This window comes from Triturus cristatus, chromosome 3_1 (assembly GCF_964204655.1).
Source record: "Triturus cristatus chromosome 3_1, aTriCri1.1, whole genome shotgun sequence".
Taxonomy (NCBI): Eukaryota; Metazoa; Chordata; class Amphibia; order Caudata; family Salamandridae; genus Triturus; species Triturus cristatus.
Window position 1 is genome coordinate 277,635,564 of NC_140583.1, and position 19,463 is coordinate 277,655,026.

The 19,463-nt window shown below is 43.9% G+C and overlaps 1 protein-coding gene across 1 annotated transcript in view; it reads left to right on the forward strand.

Moving 5' to 3' along the window:
• LOC146860101 (cholesterol side-chain cleavage enzyme, mitochondrial-like) overlaps positions 1–19,126 on the forward strand; it is a 219,375-nt gene extending 200,249 nt beyond the window's left edge. Inside the window, exons 8-9 of the mRNA XM_085643887.1 lie at positions 8,961–9,152; positions 10,631–19,126. Coding sequence (XP_085500013.1) covers positions 8,961–9,152; positions 10,631–10,744 — 306 coding nt within the window. The 3' untranslated portion in view covers positions 10,745–19,126. The remainder of the gene's footprint in view (positions 1–8,960; positions 9,153–10,630) is intronic.
• Positions 19,127–19,463: the final 337 nt, after the last annotated feature.

Consider the following 19,463-nt stretch of genomic DNA (forward strand, 5'->3'; position numbering starts at 1 on the left):
TTTAGGACTCTGTGCACTTTACCACTGCCATCTAGTGCTAAAGTGCTTGTGCTCTCTCCCCTAAACATGGTAATATCGGTTCATCCCCAACTGGCATATTTAATTTACTTATAAGACCAAATGAAAGTACACTAAGTGTACCCAGAGCCTGTAAATTAAATGATACTAGTTGGCCTGCAGCATTGATTCTGCCACCCAGGTAAGTAGACCCTTGACAATGTCTCAGGCTTGCCACTGCAGAGGTGGTTTGTGCAGTTTTATATTACCATATTAACCTGGCAAGAAAATCCTCTTGTCAGGCCCAAATCTTCCCTTTTTATACATACAAGTCCCCGCTAAGGAAGGACCTGTAGTAGGGGTGGGCGGAATTTGCGTAGTCGTGTTACGCAAAGCTCCGCGAAACGGTAAAAAATCTCTGCAAACACGCGGAATTGCTTTTTCGCAATGCTTTTTTCCTGTTTGCGGAAATAGCTTGAGAGCACGCTTGAGAACACGCATTTTGAGAACGTGAACAAGCAAAAAATTCTACGAAGCCGCGGAACGCAGAACTTTGGGCAATTTCGTGTTCTCCGCGGAACTCGAAATTACCCAAATTCCGCAAAATCCACGAACGGAACGGAATCTAGCACCCAGGCCTACCCTGTTTAGCACACTGGGCAGGGTATAATGTATTTAAAACGCAGGACATGTACTTTATACATATCTTGATGGTAAAAAACTCCCAATTTCGTTTTTCACTACTGCAAGGCCTATATTTTCCATAGGCAGGGATATACTGGGAACACAAACCAGCCCTGGCAATTCAGCTGGACAGGCAGGGGGGATGCTAGTGAGAAGCACTGCTGCCACTATAACACTGCTGTCTCTTTTGTTACAGAGGGCCAATATTGCAGCACTGCTGCAAAAGTGGCCCCTACCGCACGAAAACTAACCCCAACCCTTCTGGCCCACCGTGGTAATGCCCGGTGCCCGCAACGGCCAGTCCGGCCATTTTCATAGGATAACATTGGGATTACCTTATTAACTCTTTCAAGTGTAATTCCCAATTATGAAGAGATCGACTTTTCAAGTTTGGTGTCATTGGACTCATAATTTAAAATCACAATTTAAGGGGAAGCTGGACTATAAATTACAGTTTAGCAAATGCCACTTTTAGAATTTTTTTTAACTAGAAAGGGTTTGGCACCCAATCAGCAAGGCTAGGCCTCTTAAGAATCTCACAACAACACACGTGCCAATACTGAGAACAGTTTCTCATCATTCTGCATGATCACACATGACGCTTGATATGACCATATATTTGTTATTTTCTTTGGTTTACTCGTATCATTTTACCTTAAATGACTTTTAGAGAGTTGGCATTTACTTACTTTAGCCATTTGGTGCCTGCTGCATGTCTTTGTTCAATCTCGGCTGGTTGACAGCTGGGCTTCGTATATTCCCTCTAGACAGCTACACACAAAGGTCTCTAGGGTATGACTGCTGGAAGATGGTGAGAGAGGAGCTGGGCACAGACTCACACTTACACCTGAAAAGGATGGGCCCTGTCTACACACAAATGGCTGCATACCCCCCTGTAGTGAGTTTGGATCCAGGGTAGGAAGAGTGGACCTCTGTGCACTTTGAAGCTTTCTACGAATTCTCCCCCATTCAAAGTCACAACTGGGTTTAAGTACTGACCCTCTGACACCATAACTTCAGTACACTTCCGGACCTGTGAATATTCTGCCAGGAAGAAGAGCTGCTATGCTGCTGAAAGGACTGAAAGACTGCTACTTTGCTAGACTTCAGCCTTGCTGTGCTCTTGCGTTCATGTGCTACCCTGCTGCCTACTGTTCTCCTGCCTGAGTGAGAAGGGCTGCACCTGCATCACTTGAACCCAGAGTGACTCCAAGGGCTTGCTGACTTGCCTCCTGATTTCAAAGTCTCAGGGGCACAAAAGACTTACAACCCTTCTGTGCCATCCCTTGGACTCTACTGGCTGTGAGTCAGTCCTGGACCCTTGAAAGTAGACCTAGGGGTTTGCTCCAAAGGTACCAATGCATCACCTACTGCAGAGGCAGAATTGATACATCGCCAGTGTTGCGGAAACCATAACTGCTGCTTCAGAACCAATGTATCAGTGTGGAGAAATCCGGGGCATCACCCCAACTGCGTGAGGATCACCAACACATCACTTGGCTGCGTCCCGCATCTTTGTCAAAGCAAACCCAGTAGCAAGGTATTTTTATTCAGCCGGCCTAGCTGGGTCCCTGTATCCAGCCTATGCTTCATTGCGAACGGCTATCACTCTTGACTTTGTCCGGGCCTGACATGACCAATTAACTCTTTAGAAGCTTCCTGCTTCTAAGCACTATTTTTGCATTTAATCTGTAAAAATTCATATTTCAACTTCTACTCATTGGATTTTTGTCATTTTGGTCTTGTTTTATTTGTGCAATTATTCTTTGTGTTTCTAAACTGGTGTGGTGTCTTTTTGTAGTGTTTTCACTGATTTACTGTTTAAGTGTTGCACAAATATTTTACACATTGCTTCTTTAGTTGAGCATGACTGCTCTGTGCCAAGCTGTCAAAGCACAGGATAATTTAGAGTGTGTGTGACTTATTGCGGTTCCAGCTTGGACAGGGTGCATACTTCTGCCAACCAGAAACCCAATTTCTAACAATATCTATTTGTCACTGCAAGGGAAAATCAATCAATCTTTTTTTAACAGTACTGTTGGGCATTTTATTAATTTAAGGAATTGATCCTGATGGATACTTTTAAAGCTTATTTTTCACGATCTATGCCTAACATGCCACATACCAAGGTGAGCCCCAGTGGGTACGGCCCTAAGGGAATTACACTGGTTTCCGGTGCGGGACAGGGTGACTTTTAAGGCATTGTGTTTCTGCCATAGAATCCTGAACGAGAAAGGACCCAGCCATCTTTGGCCTCTACTCAAGCCCTATAGACTTATTTGGAATCTCAGGTCTGCAGGCACTGCTAAATAACAGTTCTGAGAATTCAAAAGGCCCGCCTTTTAGCAACTAAAGCCTGGAACTAACTACCGCTCGACCTTAGGATGCAGTCCTCAGAATTGATATTCCGCAAGCAACTTAAAACTTGGTTTTTCAAGACATCCCACGTAAACTGATGCTGAGAACTGTTTCTTTTATTAGGGGCATCATTCTGGAATTCCTAGGGCGGGGACACTCCGTTGTAGTAACCAGGTGCTTTATAAAATATTAATCTAATCTATTCTAACCATCAGGTCTGAAGTTGAACGCATGATGGTATCTAACACTTTTATCCTCTCTTGAGCCAAGCAGTGGTGGAATCTACAGGATCAATATTAACAAACATTTTCAAATATACTCATGACAGTGCCAGAGGTTTCCAATCAATGTCACAATAATTTTAAGATATATGTAAAGTAAAATAGCTTTTAAGATAGCTAAAAGGGTTAATGAAGCTGTTGAAAAAAATGGCATGCAAAGAGGATGCCTTGTAGGGATAGACCTAATGCTCTGTAACAGCCACATAACAGAAATGTGGAATTCAGGGGGTACAGGTGGGACAGTGCACACATGCCTACAGACCATATTGCGGGAGACTCTTGATTTTGTAAGCCAAATATTGATTTATTTTAGCACTCTCCCGCCTGAAATTGCTCTGCTTAAATGAAAGTCGACGCAGAAAATACAATCCTTTTTTTCCTCAAAATTTCCCTCTTTATTTCAAAATTCTGACACATATGACAATAGAACCTTTTCACCATAGTGCACAAAAGAAAAGAATGATTCTCCAGGGTTTAGTGACAGTAGAATTTTGATTCTATTAAAGGCTAGAAGGCTAATATTATCCATAACTCTTTTTTGCTTTTTCTTGGCCAAGCATTTTAAAGAACAATTCATAGCATCTTAACCATCGAATTAGAATCATCCTTCTGGCTACTTAGCAACTCTCCTGCCCAATAGTCTCCTTCTTTAAATGTTCTAAAAACTTAAATCCTCTTCCTTCATCTGCACTCCATCGTCTTTGATCCTCTGATCTGGTTCTGTCCTCCTTTTTAGGTCTCGCCTAGTGATGCAGCGCGAAAGCGCTGCCATCACTTTGCGAGGCATGCAGTATACACTATAGCTGGGGGAAGCTCCGCCCACTTTCCATCTATAAGTTTCATTGGCTTCCATTAAAAATTGAGCATTCTGATTGGTTTTTACCTTCTCAGTCCCGCCTCCTGACAGCCATGTCGTCATTATTATTCTTCCAAAGCTATCAGCCCCTTTACTGTAAAAACCGTTTTGTTCCCCTGCCTCTAACCCTTCCCTCTCGCAGTCCGTAATTGTTTTCACCACAACCACCCGCCCACCCCCTCCCATTCGTGCCTTCTTTAATGCCGGCACTTCTGTTTCAAATGCAACAGGGCTCCCGTAAATACGAGTCCCGTTGCATTTTCAGTGCTTGTTTGTTTTCTGATTGGTGGCCCAAATTGCACTCTTTGTTTCACATGCGCGCGATGCCTTACATCGTACGCATGCGTGACAAATCAGTGCCGTTTTTTCCAATTGACTGTGGGAGGCAGAGACAGCACAAGCAGCGGCCGGGCAAATTCTCTTTATCTTCTCCCAGCATTTTCCCGGCCACTGCTTGTGCTGTCTCTGCCTCCCACAGTCAATTGGAAAAAACGGCACTGATTTGCCGTTGGACAATGGAGGTCGCCGGACGTTTGCCAGAGTTCGACAGGAGGACGTCAGGAGAACCGAGTGGACGCCTCAGCAGGTGACTTCCAGGGCGCCAGCACCAGAGCGGGAGGAGGCGCGGAGGCTTCATCAGGGAGAGGCACTTGGTACAACGCTACCCTGGCTTTCAAAGACAGTCATAGCCTCAGGCAAGTGACTAACAACAGATTGGGAAAGGTTGGGTGGCATAGCTGAGAACTGACACTTTTGGCAGTCGTGGTAGCACACTTGCCGTAATGTCTGCAATGACACCGTGCACTGGATCCCAGTACTGTGCTATGCAGGAGCAATGCTGCGCTAGCTGTAAAAATCCGACCCGTTCCGCCCGCAGCACGCACATGTCCAACAACAGTATCGTCACTGCTGTTCTGTAATATCCTCACCGAGCTAACGACGCCACTCCTTCCTTGTCCAAAGCACTGTCAGTGAGGCTGTGGTTCGTGTGACCAAGCGCGATACGTACTCTGCCGGGGCCGAGGCTTCACATAGAGTCCTTGCAGTGCAGAGGAAACCGCAATAGCGCTTTATAAAAACTCTAGAAAACAAAGAAGAAAAATACTATTCAGCATGGGCAAAAAGCCGTAACAACCCCAAAGGGTCTGCACGTAAATCGGTGACTCTTGCCTTTCACTGAGTCTGCCTCTCACTAAGCGCCCAGCCCCCATCATTGCCATCCTGCACCCGCTGGGGCAGTTTCCTTCCTACGGTGAGGCACAAACACCCCCGGCCACTGTCTCGTGGAGGCATTCGCACCCAGTGCGCGCTCTGTTGTTCCTTGCCCCCATGCCTGTACCCTGCACCCCCCACACAATACTCGGGGTGCCCCCTGTCAGGAAGAGTGATATCCGAACCATTATCACTCGTGGCAGCAGTTATATACTGTGGTAGATGTCACCCTGCCTTTATTCCAGGCTGGTAAAGAAGAGTCGCCCGTGATTTTGCAGCAGTAAATCACCTCCTCCACCCCCAACAATGTCTGAGGGGCCGTCACTGTCTGTCCGGAGCAATAAACCCCCAGGGAGGGTGTGCTCCGGGACTGAAGAGGGGAGGGGGGAGTCACACCAACAAATAAACACAGCTACGCGCACACACACTGTTACATAAGGGACGCCACACTTGTAATAAGAATCTTTCTTTGATGTTTATTTAACTTTCATTATAAGACCTCAATTCGGGCTTAAAGACTGGGGCGCCGCGAGTATTTAATCGCATATGGACACTCATACCCTGCTCCTTCATGTGGACCAGAAGGAAGTGCGGGGCTCGGATCAAGGCGAAAACGTCAGGTTAGTACTCCATTGGCATGGGGAGGGGGTTGAAAGCATTGCCAGAGACTTGTGTGAATCGCCCATGCTTTATGGTACCATTTCCTGTGGTTATTGGGCCACGCTCTTGTTGTAAACATTGCTTTTCATGCAGCTCGTAAATAAGCCCTCCATGACATAAGCGGTCCCATGTGCACCTGGTGGAGCATGCTCAACACCATTATCCCGTCAGTGTGTCCTCTAAACAGCAAGGTTTGAGGGCTTTAACTCCTCGACCTCGCGAAACGCAGTAGAGCTGCGGCTGCCATATGGGGGATGGAGGCCCCGTCTCAATTAAGGTGGTAGCAGGATATTGCGTTCCAGACCGAGTCATTAATTGGGCATCTTCATTTACGTGACTGAAGAAAACTTTGTTTTTGCGAGGAAGCAGCAGCTGATCGGGTGTTTCTGTGCTGCCCAGTAGAAATGCCTTTGTGCCCTCGAGTGGGGTCTTTGGTTCTGAAAAAATGCAAGTCATTCAGTCTTATTACAGGTTTACACAATCCACGGCAGCTACATTACTCTAGCTTCCTGCGGACCAATTACCACAACTTCATTAGCATTAGCATGGATTCTTTTTTTCTGCCAAGGAATCCGGAGCCAAAGGGCAGCAATGAGTCAGATGTCTTGCACTACTATTAATCGCACACATTGTTCTCCTCTCTCATCCCACCATCCTTCCCTCTGTTTTATTCCAGCTGGCTCCAGCACATGTTCTCTCTGCTTACCCTGCACTTGTGAGTGTGCACCCATGCCAGGCCCGATCCACTGTATATTATGCGGGGTGAGGGTAGGCTTACTCGCAAGTTGTTGACACATTTCAGTGTTAACAATGTATTTAATAAACCACCATCGGGCTCACACATGTGAAATGTCTGGTGTGAGGAGTTTCTGGGGCCCAGGAGCAAGGGCAGAGCACAGCAAATTGCATTCTTTGCAGCACCAGCAGTGCTGCGCCCCTTCACAAGCACAGACAGCGACGAGTCGGGCTGAAGCTGGACTCCGCTGCTACAATGATCAGCCTTAAAACACAGATTTGCAGACGTGGGCTCAATAACACACAGAGCTGAGCACAGCACCAGCAGTGACACTGAATGTGTGAGTACTGTACACAGTCTGTCACGGGTGCGGCTGCACTGTAGTCACTGCGACCTGGGGTGCCCGGAGAATGTAACATATTTAAGGCTCGAAGCGCCCTCCGCGAGATCATCACCGGGAGCAGTTAAAGACTGCGCCGACCTCCCGGGCCACGTGCTCTTCTCAAGCGCAGCGCACATCCTGCTCAGTCCGTCCCAGTCTGAGTCGCCCTGCCAGTGTATGACTCAGAGCCGGCTGCAAGCCATGGCTCTCTGCCGCAGCCCTGCCCCAAAAGCAGTCACTTGGAGGCCGCGCTGCTGGACCTGGCGGTCACCGTCACTTTTTTCTATGAAATGTATAGAGGTGCACAGGGCTTTAAGTGGGATGAAAAAACTGTGGGGGGTGGTCACTCTAAGCTAAAAATATGCACTTAGCATAGTGTGCCGCCCGACTTGTATTTTGCTGTTTCTTTCATTGCATCCAGACATATGATACAACAAGTAACATCATATCTATCTACAACAAGTCAGGACTATTGGCTTTGTCCATGGTTGTTAGTTGCATAAGATAATCAAGCAGCAACTATGGCTAAATTATAATATTGAAAAAGCTTCTACTTAAAGCCCTGGTGACACCACAACAATGTTGCTGCCTCTGAGTTTCGAAAAGTAAAGTGGCAATTTGAAGTGTGCGCTATTCAATAGGGCCCCGTCACTCGCATCAGCGCTCAGAGTTTTGTGTTTTAAAAAGCAGACACATGGGAGGTGTAAGAAGCAAGGGTTTCCTTACCCTTCAACACTCACCGGGCATGACGTCATGCCGTAACTCCTCCACTTATGAGGAGTGAGCAGTAGGCCAATGTGCGGCATAGCTAAATACATATAAGGTCCCAAAGGCGAGACCGTTTGCATTGCAAATGCTTGTTCTTCATCCTTCGGCCACACCTACTGTCCTTCTACGAAGATTAAGGAAGAATAAACAAATAATCCAAACTAAATAATCTTTCTTACACTATTTTCTTGATCCATTAATTTTTTTACTTATTTAATTTGTATTTCCCAGGACAGGAGAGGAGGGTGAGATAAATCTAGAATTAGGGCTTAAGCATTGGTATGATGCAAGAGGGTTAGAGCTGATCTCTTAATGAGCCTCCGTCCTGCCGTCATGAAAAGTCATATTAAATAAATGACTTGCCTCCAGGAGTGGATCTTTTCAGTGGTGATGAGTACCGACGGCCAGGATTTTGAACCTGCTCCTGATTGTCCTTGAACTTGGATTCCTCAATGCGAGTGGCTACTTTGCACCAAGATAGTGGAGACACTAAGGGGCATATTTATGAGCTTTTGGCATAAGGCAGCGCAGCAAGGTTGACCGTCAAAACGGAAGAGGTGTGGCGCAGCGGCCAGGGCGACTGACGCCGGAAGCTGGGGATCACGGTTAGATCCCCAGCACCATGTGACTCTGGGCAATAGCTCGCTTAATCTTCCCGACAGCCCCCAGCACCAGGATGCCTACGGGTAGCTTTACAAATACTGGATTTACATTTACAAGTGTGACTGAGTGGCATTGTTAACATATTTTAGATTTTGGTCAAATATTTTGTAATGTCTTGAAATTAATTTGAAAGAAGAAATTTTAAATGACTTGCATGAAAATAGAACATTTGATCAATGCATTTAAATTTACTTTAGCACTGGATGATGTCTGCCTATCTAAGCGCAAAAGGACTGTTTTAAATATTATAGTATGAGTTCAACCAATTGCTCTCTAACGTATGCCTGGAGAGTCTTTAGGTTTAATTCCTTAAGCTTAAGGATTTCTACTACAAATTGTATTTATTCATTCTTGTTTCTGCAGACACTGGTGCAGGTTGGACTTTACGCAATGGGACGCGACTCCACTGTCTTTGTCAAGTCTGAGAAATACAACCCAGAGCGATGGCTGGAGAGGGATGCCAACCACTTCCGAGGGCTTGGCTTTGGTTTCGGACCCCGGCAGTGTCTTGGGCGTCGTATAGCAGAAATGGAGATGCATCTATTTCTTATTCATGTAAGCATTTGCCCATGTCATTTTCAATGGCTAATGTTGCTTACCATTTGAAAGTGTATAGCACTGATTGCACATCCTAGAGATTTTGGTCATTCTGCGGACGCACTGTCACTTTGTCAACGTATTGCAAGCACTGAAATGAATTCGTAATTTGTAAAGCGCACTACTACCCGAAGGTGTCTAGGCACTAGTGTACTAAAAAGGAGGAAAAAAGGAGAGGAAAAGAAGGCTGAGAAGGGGTAAGAGAGCTAGGTTATAGAAGTGTTACTTATTAAAAAGCGACGTTTTTAAAGTTTTACGGAAAGAGAGAGGCTCTGATTTTTTTCTTAAGATTTGGCGCCATAGAATTCCATAACATGGCTGTGCCCACTGCAAAGCTTCTGCCACCCTAGGTGGCTGTTTTAGCTTTGGGAACCACAAGATTAAATGCTGATGATGACCACAAATGTCTGTTGGGGACATACCATTGAAATCTATTTTTAAAGTATACAGGTTTGGAGCTATGCAATGCCTTAAAGGCAATGCATAGGGATTTAAATTCAAGCCGTTGGCCAGCGCGCACACCGAACGGGTTAAACCAGGATACAAATATTGACATTATACATCACTAATATTATTAGTAACTCTCAATGCATTTCATTGAACATAAGTAGCTCTCAGTACAGAAAAGGTTGGGGGCCCCTGGTTTAAACCCGAGCTCAGCAAGTTACACAAGTGCTTGTTTTGTGGCGTACAAGAGTTGTAAACTTCACACCATGAGCGGAAGGGTAATCTTCAGCCACAAAAGACAGTTTACTACGCAGTGATGCCTCATTGCACTCAAATGGCTTGCTGAACAAGGGACATCCCTTACAGTACGAGCCCTGGTCTGATGGGTCTGGATTAGGGAGCTCATGTTGATCCCTTCAATGTTTTCATGATAAAGCTTGTTATGTTTGCAGTGTGGGTCCATATTTATCAGGGCATCGATATACCTAAAGTCTGTGTCCCATTCATTTCTTGATTATTTTGTATTCCTTATACTGAGGGTTGATTATTAAATTATGATGACTAAAATCGAGAAAAAAATGAATACATTTTTAACAGCAGGGCCACCCCTCTATAATATATAACAGTGCAGTGTAATCTCAAAAACATGTTTATCTATAATTACTTTACTACATCATCTTCTATTGGGTCTTTTTATGCCTGTTACACTTATCAGCCCTGCTGTCGTATCTTTCTGCTGTCATATCTTTGTACTATTTCTCTAGCCATCAAAGAGGAGCAAAGGCAAGTCTACAAATTATAAGCACTACTTTCTATGTAATCAATGATGGGGGCCATCCAGTAAAGATGACACTGCACACCTCCAGTACATAATATCAAAGGGAGACAGTTAGTTAGGGATTAAAAGCCAGGCCTTGTCAATGAAAGAGAATGATTGCACATGGACAGTCCTTCATCTAGCATCACTTCTCTTTTTTTCTGTTCCACAGCTGTTGGAGAACTTTAGGATAGAAGTCAAAAGAGAAGCTGAAGTGAAAACATCCTTCGATCTGATCTTGGTCCCTTCAAAACCCATCCTTCTAACTTTACTGCCTCTTAATTGATTTCCCTATCTACATGTGCAACCGCCTCCTCCCTGTGGCATCCTGGTCTGCATTTGGCTCCACTATAGAGAGACTCCTTGACTTGTCGGAGACTTGACTCACAGGCACAATTGCACAAATTCGTGCATCAAGAAGTGTAGAGTCATTTGCACGGAATTTTGTATTTGCCTATCCTTAGTGCATCTTTTAAATCATATGCCACTCTCTATCTGTGAACCGGTTGGCCAGCAAAAGGATACGGTCTGTTTTTTAAGGAGAACCCAAGGAAAGGTAATGGACATAAACAATGGGCTTATCAGAAGCAACTACTAAATTGTGACTGATGCAAGCTGCAACCTTGGCGCAACAGCTGTTAATGTTATTTTGATTGTGTAAATGCTGCCTATCTCTCTCTTCATCTTGGACAAAGTCGTGTAATGAAAATAAGTCCTGTTCACCAAAAAATCAATGACGGGGTTCACCACCTGCAACCAACATCCAAATTAAGCACTGTACTAGACAAAAACTTTGTTCTCCTGAATCAAAATCCTAATTGACTTCAGTGGTGGCTCCTCTGCTATGGCGGAGGAGCCTCGCCCTACTGCTTTTGAGCAGTGCAAAGTAAAGGAAATATATAATGATAATAACTTTGAGCTATTATCATTTTAAGTTTCTTTTTCTGGCGGGCGGGTGGCCGGAGCTGCTCTGTTCTCGGAGCAGGGGAGGAGTAGTTTGCCCACTCCTAAGTGCGCAATGACTGTTTGTTCGGCCCTCTCGGGCCTCCCAAAACAGTTGTGTGCACTTTCTCTTTTCTCCATGCAGGCTGCATTACAGCCTGCGTGGAGAACATGCCCAGGCCCCCATTCCCTGGTTGAGCGTTGAACCAGGATGCTCAAAAACAAACACAACGCTACATTGCAGCGTTGTGATTGATTAGGGGAGCCTGGGTGCTTACCAATCACAACACTGCATTGAAGTGTTGTGATTGGTCAGAGGAGCCTAGCTGTTCTTCATGGCTTCCTGTTCCTCGTGTCACATGAGGAGAGCAGGAGTAAAGTTACGGGACCCGGATGAAAGGTAAGTGTATATACATTGTTTATTTGCAATGCACAACTCGCACCCACCCCCGCCCTACTGAGCCCGCCCATGCCCCGCCACCCGCGAGTCATGTTGGCCGCCCCTGATTGACTTTGGTGTCCTCATGTTTGCTATAGCGCAAAGATGAGGCTTTACTGCTCAATTCCTCTTTCAATGTCCCTCATCTATGTTGTCCACTCCGTGCTAACAGTAGCATCTTGCAGACTCCTATAATGCGCGTCCCACATACTTTGCCTAAATGTTAAGCATGTATAGGTGCATATGTGTATGTAGCCAAGAAATCTCTAGGGATGAACCAGCCCCCTCACCTGATGGTTTAGAATGAAGGACCCCGTCTCTGTTTGGAGAATGGCACCCCGCAATGGATGTCAGAACAATGTGTGTTGAAAATTCTGCATGCATGCAGCTTCGAAGGAATTCTCCTCTATCTTGTAGGGGGGGAGTGAGGGTCTTTTATACTAAAGTGGTCACTCCAGGGTTTTTCTAGAAGTGATATGTTTTTAAAACAATCATAAATGTTTTGAAAACAATCACCGATGTTTTTCCAAACAAATGTGATCGTGCACAGCTGGCTGTTGGCCAAGGATGACAAAAATGTGGTGACCCTTATACAGAGTAAATATGCCGTGCATGGGGATATGCTTATATACATCAGTTACAAAGCCTGTTCGCGAAGGGACAGAGCTGTTCTAGGTAAAAGGTCACCCTTCAGAACCATTATTGTCGTGTGGATGGGACAATGTATGTAAAAAGGAGCATACATTGTTGCAGGGATTCTGCTTATGCGCAGAACTATGCGCAGGAACCCAGGCCCTTAGTGAATTGTGGTGTACCAAAAACTCACCTCAGAACCCAGAACCCCTTATCCGGCCTGCATCAGTGTCCCATTCGTTATCCAAGGTTTAGCTCGGCGGTCCCAATGTATAGACAACCCAGAACAAGCGACTTAGTATATTTCTCAGGAATGGTGGGAATCAGAAATACCTTTTCATAATTATTCTCGTACCAGTCCACAACAGAATAAACAGAGACACGGTAAAAGTTTAAAGAGTTTATTTTATAAACCTTGTGTCCTAAGATGCAGCAGTTTGGCTAACATTAGCAGACAAACGATTAAAATCAAAACCATCAGCATAGTTACAATACCATAGAAAATGAAAGGAGTAATCATACTAAAATGACAGTGGATCTAAGCCACCCTCCTTTCTCTAAAACACTAATAGTATTATTAGACTAATAGAAGGTCTCTAGGCTTGAATGGGGAACCCCATACCGTAAAGATCAGCTCAGAGATTTCACATCACAGGATCAGCTATGCTCTGCTCCTAGGAACGCTCTTCTTCCGAATGTAATGAAAACTTGTAACACTGCAATATTAAAAGCACCCGACTTTCAGGTATTTGCAGCTGCGTGCGTGTTATGGCTAAACTAGTGGGCCGATCAACCTGAACTCAACAACATGCACCGTCTAGCGACCCAGACTGTTTCTTTTACACTGTGTACAGACCAAGGTCGCTGCTCACTGTTTCGGATGTTAACAACAGACAGTTCTCATGTGAAGCAAAGTCGAGTAAGCATTTCTCAATTTTAATAACATGTGACTACAGTGTCATGTGCAAAAGCAGCAAAAGCGGCAAGATGGCTTTCCAACATCTAACGCAGTTGTGCTAACTTAGCATTGTACATAAGCAGATAACGATCTTCACTACAACATGACAGGACTATCCTAACGAATATGACACCCACTCCTCATCTAAAGGTAAACAGGCTCAGCTAGCTAATGATAAAGCTAGGGCCATTAAAAAGCATAAAAATCATGTATGATTAAAATACGAAAAGCCTGTTAATATGACCATAAAAGAAACAAATTCAAAGTTGAAATAGTCCTCTACCCTAAAAAAGCATTCAAAAAGGTCCTCCAGAATGGTATATGTAGTTATTATTGCACTGAGCACCTTAAAAGCCATTATGCTCAGTTAGAGCGTTAAAGGAAAAATAAAACAAAGTCAATGTTCGCCCTTAAATTTGGAAAATGTTTAAAACATGTTGAATAGTTCCCAGCACAGAAAAGGCCAGATTGTTTATGAATCCTGTGCTGAAGACTCAACATCGCGGAACATTGAATCCGCAAGTGACAACACCTCCAGCACTTCCAGTATAAAGTTGAGCAAGCAAAGAGGAACATCTCTGGTTCCCACAGCAGCCACCGGGGAAGAATTAGATGCCTGCAGGCAGGGAACCGAAGTCTGTACGTTAGGAGCAGAGCCGATTTCCCTTCCAACAGAACTAAAGCATCCGGTGGAGGCTCCAAGGATGCCGTCGTCAACATGGAAATATGCTGTGGACAACTGTACACGTCGGGCTGCAAAGGCTCCAGGAGCACATCTATGTCCATTGGCACAACCGATGGAAGTGTCAGACGCAGGTCCAACACACACTCAGATCCGCGGAAGAGGCAACGGACAACAGACATGACACAGTCTAGCCAGACTGGTCTGAAAGACAGGAACCAGTGCTCACTCAGCTCTCGAAGCTGAGGCGTACCCAGGTAGAACACCATACGCTCATGACAACGTCATTCCAACAGTGTTCTCTCCATGTCTTGAGGGATTGATATATCCATTGCAAAGCAATTGGATTAAAATCAGGATGCCGGCTACCAATAGCAGTACCAGAGAAAGCCATCCAAAAACGCTTTCAAGTACGGAGTGTATGAAAGCTGGAATTACTCCGAGGATGGTTTGATAGATTGTTAAGAAACCTGATCCAAGTCGCTTAAATAAGTGTACTATCCTACTCGTATCCAACATGTTACAGATACGATGAACCATTTCTCCGAAATAGAATGGAAAGTTCATACGGATCAGAGCCTGTATCTCTGCTGAAGACCTTGCAACCTGGAGATCAAACGTCTCTCGGGCTGAAGTTAAGGCCACATTCTGTTGAAACAACATGGCTTGCAGTCTGCTCAGTGAATCAAACCTTATACTGGAAACGTTCAATGAAGGCCACAGTGGTGCCTCGCTAACTGTGCAAGCCGGGGTATACAATACTTGCTTACAGCAAACAACCCTGAAGTTTACTGTGATTAAATATGCTATGCCTGGCGCCATTCCACAACAGCCTGTAGTGTAGTTCTTATATCCCTGATAGGCTCTGCGCATTGGAATAATATACACTATAGTTTTGACATAGGACTGAGGTCAGTATGTCTCTATTGAGTACATTAAACTTAATTACTTGTGTGTGCCAGCTAACTCAGAGGTCACTAGAAACTTCTCGAATATACAAGAAGGAATTAGTTTCTGACAATCGCATAAACATGACAACTTTGTTTCCCTTAGAATCGGAACACTCTCAGAACCGTGGAAACAATAGATAACAGTTTCACTTAGTCAATCGTGCATGCTTCGTTTCTACAGAGTTGCACAGAAATAGAGAGAGACGGGCGTTTCAATAAAAAGGGGTTTATTGAAGAGTCTTATTTCTCATGCAAGAGATATGAACTACTACAATCGTAAGACAGGATGCGAAGTACAATACGTACAGGGTTAGCAGTAAGATAAAATAATACTGCAATAGCATGGTTTGTAGCTATGACATATATTCATAAAATACCTACATACATATATAACACAGGCTAAAATGTGAATATCATCTGATGCTTCTAAATAGTTCTACCCCAGTGTACCTAACCTAAGTATAGTACGAGGTAAGAAGTAGGTGCTGTTTTCTAAAGTATAGCTAGCTATAGTTTTAGTTTTGCCAAGAGTTGCCAAAAGTTTCTCTAAGTTCTAGTCTGCTCCATACCTTAGAATGTGTGAGGCTGGAATCTCTTTCAGGGACTCAATATCTAACACCCCGCGAGGGGAGTCAGAAACACTGGAGCTGGATTCTCTGCGAGGAGGATGACAGCGTCTGGTCAGTGCATCAGGCGGGAACTCGATCTCCTTCCGAACTTGTCATGGCGAACCGCAAGTAGGCAGTCGAATTGGACCATACCGGAACCGTGGTTTGCCAGGGCAAGTGCAGGTATATTTATACCTTGAAGGGGTTTATGAATGCCTGTATTGACGTAAAAGTCAGGCATCGGCACGTCATGAATGAACCCCTAAGGAATAGATGTTCATGCATAATAAATGAGTTCTTGGAGAAATCAATATCCAAGCAAGAATTCCTAATGGCTTAAGAGACTCGTTTTCCAAGAACTCGTTGTGACGTGGATTGACGGATGTTGGAGACCATGCCTGTATTTGGTTAGCATGGACAATGCCTAAATAAGGGCAACATGAATTGTACCTATATAAGGCCATAAATCGGGAAACCTATATACGGAATCTAAATCTACACACAACACCCACTCCAGTTTTGTATGAACGACATTACTAAATCCCAAACATACTAAACATATCTAATGGAGAGTATCGCATGATTAGCTAAAACATGCTAAAACATATCTAAAAACATATGTCCTAAAAATGCATTACAAAACCATTGCTATGCATAAGGTGCTGTACATATTAAAAGTAATATTTCATTCTAAGCATATGTGTGCATTGGAAATGCTAAAAAGAATGAACCAGAAATATATACACATGAGGAAATGGCTCGTTAATACAGAAGAAAAAGGGCCAAAACCATTTCATATCAGGTTAACACAAATCAATTGGTTGATGTGACAAGGTGACATAATGTTCCTGGAAGATTTTCAAAGAATTATGTTCTCTATCAATAGTTCTACCATAAGCAGATTACTGTGCCAAAAAATTAAAAAAATACAAATTTGGAAAAGAAAAATTAATCATAGGAAAAAAGTTCCAAAGTTAGTCCCTTGTCTGAAGAGAAGAAAGGCCAAATTCAAAGTCTCATTGGAACACCGTGTGCCTGAATCAAAAGTCAGTGTGTGGGCCTGGAGAAAACATGAAATCTTCAAATCCTGTAGACAAAAAGTCGTCTACCGTTATAGGTGAAAGTTGGAATACCTTGTTTAGAAGATTAACTGCACATAGATGTGAACTATCGCCTTCAGCATTGGTTGCATCAGCAATGTTCGAATCGGATGTTACCTGCGTGACTGTTGTTTCCTCTCGTACCTCAGCAGTAGCAATTTGCGTCTGTGAGATCTCAATGAATGCCGTCATCAAGATTGGTAGCCGTTGGGGACAACACAGAGCATGGGACGTTACCGGGTCCAGCAGAGTATCGATATCCATAGGCATGACTGATGGGAGCGTTAGACAGATGTCTAGCACGCATTCTTCACTGCAGAGCAGGCAGCGTAGAACAGGTAAGATGCAATCTTGCCAGATTGGTCTGAATGACAGAAACCATGTGGTGTTTAATTCTCGTAGACGAGGTAAACCCAAAATTTGGACGATGCGCTCACGACACTTCATCTCCAATAGAGCTCTCTCCATGGTAAATTGGGTGTCGCTGGTGATTTGGCTTGCCATATCGTAGCAGTAGGAGCAAAAATAGAATCCCTGCAACGAGTGCTAAAAGGAGCAGCAGTCCGCCAAACACAGAGTGCACGAAGTTTGGAAATATGCCGAGGACTGCTTGAAAAGGTGCTAACAGTCATGCACATACGTTCTTAAATACATGTGTAATACCGCTCGTATTAGACATGTTTAACTAACATTTCTGAGAAATGTACAGGGCAGTTTGTATACAAAAGGGTATGTATCTCGGCAGAAGTCCTTGCGACTTGGAGATCATAGGTTTCTGTGGCAGTGGTCAGTGGCACTGTTTTCTGTAAAAGAATGGCTTTCATTCTGCTTAGAGTATCAATTCGTATAGAAGAGATGTTCAGTAAAGGCCATAAAGGTGACTCCCTGACTGTGTCTATTGGTGAAAACAAGACTTGCATACAGCAGGTGGCCCTGGATGCAACCGTAACTAGATATGGAATACCTGGCAACATGCCACAGCAGCTGTGATCATTCAACATAATGTAACTCCCATTAGAAAGTTGGCCAAAAATTGGATTAATCACTGCAGCCGGTGAACCTTGCAGGTGACAGGATACGTTTGTAGTGGAACCATCACAGGCCCCGTGTAAGTTAATACCCTGCCAAAGGAGAGAACCGCTTGGTGCATGTTCACAGTTTTCAACGCTAAGAAACACTTCACATTCCCCGCTCCAACATCTATGTGTGTAAGGTAAATCCCAGGATGTCTTGATGTATCCTTTATCCAACCTTTCATATTTGCCTACTGGTATATGTTTTAGGCAATACTGAAAATGGAATGTTGTAACAGGCAGAGTAATTTTACCATGTATGAACCATTCAGTAGCTGTTTTTTCTGCCACTGTGAATGGTAATTTTTCCAGTTTTTCAATGCTCAGCACAGTGTAGTCTGCTCCCCTTTGTGCCAGTTTGATCTGTTTATCAGTGAGATTGAATTCTGAAAACAGTGATGTAGTGTTGATTAAACGCCAAGGCACATAGCCTGCACGCAAGTTTTGTAGTGTCCAGCCCAATAGCAAGATTGAACGTAGCTGAGACTGACCATGTTGCAACATGACCAAGTCTTGTTCCATGATGTCTATGACAGAAGACACAATGCTGTCCAATGAATACATTCTGGACGACAAAGTCGGTAACCCATTGTCTACTACAGAGAGAGTTTTCTCTGAATTGATACGATCAACTTCTCGTATTCGTTCTGCAGTCTCTGCTTGGGTAACCTTCCATGCTTAATTATAAGCAGCGTAGATACCGGCATATATGAAACGTTTTTGATGCAGTTTTCTTGGTCCTAGCAAGAATTCCCTAAGGTCTGCACCTTCTTGAAGTAAAGTTAAGTGTTGTTTTACATCCCTCAGTGTAGCTTTCTGTAGCCAATCAAGGCAAAGCTTCCCTACACTGTATGTTGTTACAACCCCTGGATGCTGTCTTTGAACATAGCATGGGTCTGGCCTATTGATAGTGAAACCCTGTGTTTTGTTCAGGAATCGATCTTGACAGTTATTCGTGTCTGTGGGCCAGAGCAACCATTTTTTCCATTCTGAATCTGATCGGCTGTGATGCAAAATATTATGTACGTCGACCTCCCCCCATGTGGTGCTATTACTTGCAGGTATAGGTATGGTCGGTGTGTTCATCTCTTTGATCTTGGCTAACCCAAGGCAAGACATTTGTTGGACAGTGTAATTCAAAAACATAATTTGCTCAGGGATGATACAGGCTCTAAACAAAGCTTCTACCCCTGTACTTGCCAATCTTTTGTACCCCAGACAGATTTTGTCTCAATGTTGTCTTTCCAAAAGTTGAAACCCTGTTTAGACAGTTGGGCAATAAAGGCTGCAGAATAAATCTGTTTCGTATTGGTTAACATATTTTTCGTTCCTGTCTTGTTCACATTTTTAAAGTAAAACATTTCTGGATTAGACAAATTGTAGCCTGCAAAATATGGAAATTTCATTGAAAAAGTTTTTGAGCAACCCTTTGGAGGTGTAGGACAATGTTTCCATTGGTTATACATAAATACATTTCTAGGTGTTGCAGATTTATGCAAGAAATGATGACCATAGTGGTTATAACAATACATTTGTTCAAAGTCTGATGAACCCTCTAAATATTCATGATTTGTGAATATTGTAGACATCTCTAGATCAGACATCATGTTATTAACAGTC